General features: G+C 36.1%; 1 protein-coding gene across 1 annotated transcript; it reads left to right on the top strand.

Annotated features, from left to right (window-relative positions):
* Positions 1-552: 552 nt before the first annotated feature.
* lysmd4 (LysM, putative peptidoglycan-binding, domain containing 4) lies at positions 553-4,534 on the top strand. The gene is made up of 3 exons (XM_014970193.2): positions 553-646; positions 2,126-2,388; positions 2,467-4,534. The coding sequence occupies exons 2-3, from the start codon at positions 2,140-2,142 to the stop codon at positions 2,965-2,967; spliced, it is 750 nt and encodes a 249-aa protein (XP_014825679.2). The 5' UTR covers positions 553-646; positions 2,126-2,139; the 3' UTR covers positions 2,968-4,534.
* The last annotated feature ends 769 nt before the right edge of the window (positions 4,535-5,303 follow it).

Here is a 5,303-nt window from a genome sequence, read left to right as displayed (position 1 = left end):
AAAGAAAAGTTTTTATAACGAGATAAGAGTTCGACAAGAAGAATGAACAGAATAAGACTCCTATTCAAAAACATTAAAGTGGTAATACCTACTTTTTATACACATTTCATTTAACTGGTAGTGTTTTGAAATATTTGTGTGTACTGAAAGAGAGCTGCATTGTCATAATAGTGATTGTATTTTATGAATACAAATTGAGTCATGTGTGCAAAGTTTTGATATTAACACATGGCCCTAAATAAGCAAGAAAGTATTTTAAAAGTCTTATTATTATTATTATTATTATTATTATTATTATTATTATTATTATTATTATTATTATTTCAACAACTATGGGGTTGCTGGTTTTACTTAAAAGTAAAACTTATATATTGTTTTTTATCGTATTTTGTTTATTTCTGTTAAGTATGATTATTTTTATTCACATACTTAATGTACAGAAAAATTGACTTTTTGTTCGATATAGAAATGGCTTGTAATTTGCAGTTGGAGTCCAGGAGGTGGCGACATTGCATATTTCTTCGATGTGACAATCTGGTGAAGTCCCACGAAAAAGTGGGCTAACCAGTAGCAACAGTAGCAACTCGTCCAGAGCTAACAAGGCCAACCTGGAAGGAGCGATTTGCTACAGTTGCCAAAGCACAAGGTAATGAGGTACAAATGGATTTAAAGAACTAGTTACCGTTAAGTAGAACGTTTCCTCAAGGTGTAACTACATGGTTAGGCTGTATTTATGGCTGAAATAGACAGGTCGATGTGGCAGAAAGTTTGCCAACAGATGAGGAATAGCTAAAGCTAAAGTTGTTAGCCAAAGTTTGTGCTGCATTCAAATGCTCCGTTTGAGCTCCGGGAATTTCTCTATTATCGAGTTGACTTTTGTTGTCACTTTATTTTTTATCACGTATTAGCGCCCCAAGGAGCAAGTGCGATTGGCAATTCAAATCACAGTAAATCCTGCTTTTATGTAGTTATAAATTTGCAATTTAACTTATCTTTTTGCGGGTAGATTATCCTTATATATCATGTACGAATAACTTTGAAAGTCCACGGGTTGCTGGTTGAATTGAATGATTACCTGGAGCTTTTAAAGCAATAATAGACGTCTTAAATTAGAGTTTCGTGCTGTGATAGAAGTGAATAAGGTGTGGGCGCTGTTTAATCAAATGCAAAGCTAAATATCTACTATGTGAATAAAATCCATAAATTACCGCATGTTCGCAAAATGTTCAATCGAGTGGAATTTCAAATTAAGTATTTTATTTCAGAGCATTGTACGAACCTCTGAAATACCAATCGATATTGATTCTGTGTGTAAATTAAAATTGATACAGTTTTTATAGTTTCAACTATGGGTTAATATACAAAAATGTTGTCCAACAGTTAAAAAAATAGAAATACTTTGTGATGTAATTATAAATAAATTAACTCTGTTGGATGGAATTTAGATGCTGCACTAGCTAATTAAGCACCAAAAGGAGATTTGAAACATTTTTTTGGTATTTAGGTTATATACAAAATAGTTTTTGAGGTAGACTAATCAGTGACATGATTGTACTAAAACTACCATGGTGAATCTTTTGCTTACTTTCTATATGATTTGTTTTTGTTTTACTAGTCTCTGGAAGACTTGTCAAATCTGTAGTTGTAGCTGTATCTTTTATAGTAATATTTTCCAAATGCAAATGTGTATAGTACTATGTATATTTTGTGAAAATATGCTATTAACATTAGCTGAAAATGTACTTTTATTTTGGAGGACCAACTTCAGGCCTCCCTGTTGGTGTTTTTATAATAAGTCACAGCAGGGATTGAGCTGCTCTATTTGGGAAGCATGCAAGACGGTTAGTATGACCACAGAGATGTGAAAATAACCTGATATAAATCTAATTTGCTTTATTTCAAGATGAACCATTCTTGTGCAGTTGCTAAATAACAAATAAATTGCCATATTGCTTAAAAGTTGCTTCCTCATCTCTCACTTGTGCCAGCCCAATATTTAGCAGATATGCTTTCTTGCACCAAATTATTACATTACACAGAATCACTAAAAGGAAATCATTTAAATGATGAGGCTGCGAAATCTTGGAGTAACCGCCCTGTAGTGATTCGGGTTATTTATTTACAGGTTGATGTGTCGTTATGTGGAGGGGGGAGCATGGCCCGCAGGCGTTCCAGGCCCCTGTGGATGTTCATGCCAGTGCAGACGGGCAGGTGTACATGTTCAAGAGGAGGACAAATGAGTCCGCTGTGTCCTCGGACGATGAGGAGCTCAGCGTTGTGGAGACAAGGCAGATGAAGCGAGACAATGTGAGGAATGTCCAGCTGCTGGAGCGAGAGGTTTTAGACGGCGATAGCCTCAACAAGCTTGCCCTGCAATATGGCTGCAAGGTAAAACAAAACACACAGTCTTGTAGCTTTCTTTATTTAAAAAAATAGGGTTTCAACAGGTCATATTCATCTCCACAGGTTGCTGACTTAAAACGGGTTAACAACCTTATGCAAGAACAAGATTTGTTTGCACTGAAAGTTATCAAAATACCAGTTCAGAAGCACAGCTTTTTGACAGAAACACTCTCAGAACAACATGATCCTCAAGAGGAAGTACCTTGTTCCACTCATGATGGAGCTCCATTTGAGCCACGTGTGCGGGATGTCACAGACTTTCTGATGGAGGTAGACAGCGACATGGACAAACTGATTCAGACCACCCCTGACCATGAAGAAGATTTCTCAGAAAACGCTGGGAGATGGAGGAGATGCGGTTTTGGAAGACGGCGTGTGATGAGTCACGGCGCGGACTGGGGAATCCAGTGGTGGAACGCTTTAGTAGCCATGCTGTTAATAGGGATTGTTCTGCCATTATTTTATTTGATTTACTTCAAAACTAGGGTTAACGGAGTAGTCTCACCAACTGTTTCTCAGTCATCCGTCTCCTCTTCCAACACAACACAGACACACCGTAGCTAAACAACTTTAAGAACCTGGATAGATCAGGTGAAGAAAAATCTAAAATCCTTTTATATTTGGGTGAAATGTAAATACAAGATGAAAATAAGACTGGAGCTAAAAGTCTTTGCTTAAGAAAATTTGTGTCTGAATACCGGCAGTGAATTTCAGTTAAATTAGTTGAATCAAAACTTTATTGCAGTGAAAGTATATTTAACGTCTTACAGATTTCTTTGACTTTAGTTTTTTTGGGGGGGTTTTTTGTCTCTCATTTTTCAGCGCTGCAAGCTCATTTTATTGTCAGAAAAAAAAGAAACCCATCCTGTACAAAGGGAATATTTGAAGAGGGTGTCACATATAATTTGATTTAATACACTTTCCGGGGAAACCTTTCCAAACCAACCTGGCTGTATGTGAAAACGTAATTCCCCTTAAGCCTTATAACGGGTTATGCCTCCTGGTTATGTCGCTATCAGACAATTCAGTACGTTGTAAGTTAGTTTTTCAATAATGGCTGTTATAAGAGTACATTTTTTCTTTTATTTGTTTTAGACATTCAGAGGTGAACTTAGAGGTGCGCTCTCAATCATTGTCCAAGTGCACTCGAGCTTAATGTCCTGAGCCGATGGCAGAAATTCTTCCTCAGGATGAGATAATTCATGATTTCATCAGTAATGTTAAATCATTCAGATCCAAAACAGCGAAGCCGCTCCCAGAACGGCTCTGAAACCCTTTCCAGACTGACGACTACTGTCGTGACAAACTTTGTTTCATCTGGTGATGAATTCTTTACAGCCAGACGTGATGTGGCAGTAATCTGGCTTGGGCATGGTCTGTTAAACTGAATGTGCTCCCTAATGTTTCATTTTTCTGACCATGAAATTGGTTTGATGACTTAAAACATTGTGACACAGAAATCTCTAGGAGGGCAAATAACTGTTTCACAGCAAAGTACATGAAGCTTGATTCAGATCCATTAGTTAGCTTTCATGAAGTGAATTTCAAATCCTCCATACAGCTTCACAATCAGGAACATGTGTCATCTGAACTATATTAGGTCAACGTTTCAGATCTATTGCACTACAGTAAGATATTAGGCTTTTCCACCAGGAATAATAAACCTGAGCTTCTTACGCAGTTAGAACCATTCAAGTTTAAACTGTATTTAAGAGATTTTAATGTATTTGTTTGTATTTGTTATTTAGCTGCCATAATGCACCTCATACCTATTTGTCCAGAGGCTGACAGTGCTAAGTGTGATTGTTTACAGTAACTAGGTGTGCAATATGTGTAACCCATTTAATCTTTGTCTTACCTCCTGCTACATGTGAAACAGAATGGGGTATATTTTTAAATCATTTATTCATTGATGATCAAAGTCACATTAAGTGCCTGACGACTTTGTTGTGAGTTGAGTTTGAACAGCCTGAATGAAGAATGAACAGGTGCTCAGTTTCTTTGGTTTGTTTACCTTTTGAAGTGTTACAATATAAGAATGTTGTAAAAAAAATCTACATGGAAAAGTGACTTGTGTGAAAGTAATATTGTTTTCTGCTTGGTCCAGATTAAATTCAAACTGAAAGTGGGAGTGTCTGAAATTTCCTCTGAAATAGTAATGTAAAAATGTTTTCTTTCACCATCCTTGTTTGCAATGAGAAATGGCTTCAAACACCACAGTTTGTCTTTATTGTCATGTGAAGGAAACATGCAATAATCTTTCTGCTAGCTGACAGTTTGAAGCTTTATCATCTGTCTGTTAATTATTACTAAAAATATGTGTTACAAACAGTACTAAAAGTATATTTACTACAGCAGTTTCCATGTCATTTGCTGGTGTTAGATTAGTATGTGTAATGTAGCTTAATTATTTATTATGCTGACAATTAGTTCAATTGTAATAATTCAGTTTGTACTAAAGTATTAATATTGATTCTCACTTATATCTAATGCATTCCTCCTCTAATTATGCAATAGGTTTTCTGAAATAGGAATAGTTGTCCTCTCAAATTGTTAAGAATAATGAATACAAAACTGCAGCCTTATCAATAGTTACACCCCCTTCATTTAGAAATCAGGGCACAAGTCAGCACTAGATTTGCATGGAACCTAACAAAATATATTTTTTTTAATAATGGGAAAGCAACTCAGATTTTAAGCTGTCCTGGTATTTTCAAAAGATGAAGAAACTTAATCAAGATGAGAACTGTAGGTTTGTATGGTAAATTCCCTTTTAGCTACTGAACATGCATGTTTGACTGCACTACTTCAAACAGAAGTACTAGAAGTGAGGGGGGGGGCAACAAGCCTCTAAGCCTGAAGAACAAAAGTTGGAATTTGCTGTTCAGCGGCTGAGACTG

The sequence above is a fragment of the Poecilia mexicana genome, unplaced genomic scaffold (assembly GCF_051168715.1).
Source record: "Poecilia mexicana isolate PSO_F unplaced genomic scaffold, ASM5116871v1 scaffold_6, whole genome shotgun sequence".
Lineage (NCBI taxonomy): Eukaryota > Metazoa > Chordata > Actinopteri > Cyprinodontiformes > Poeciliidae > Poecilia > Poecilia mexicana.
The sequence above is the reverse complement of the archived record's forward strand: the minus strand, read 5'-3'. Positions and strand labels throughout refer to the sequence as shown.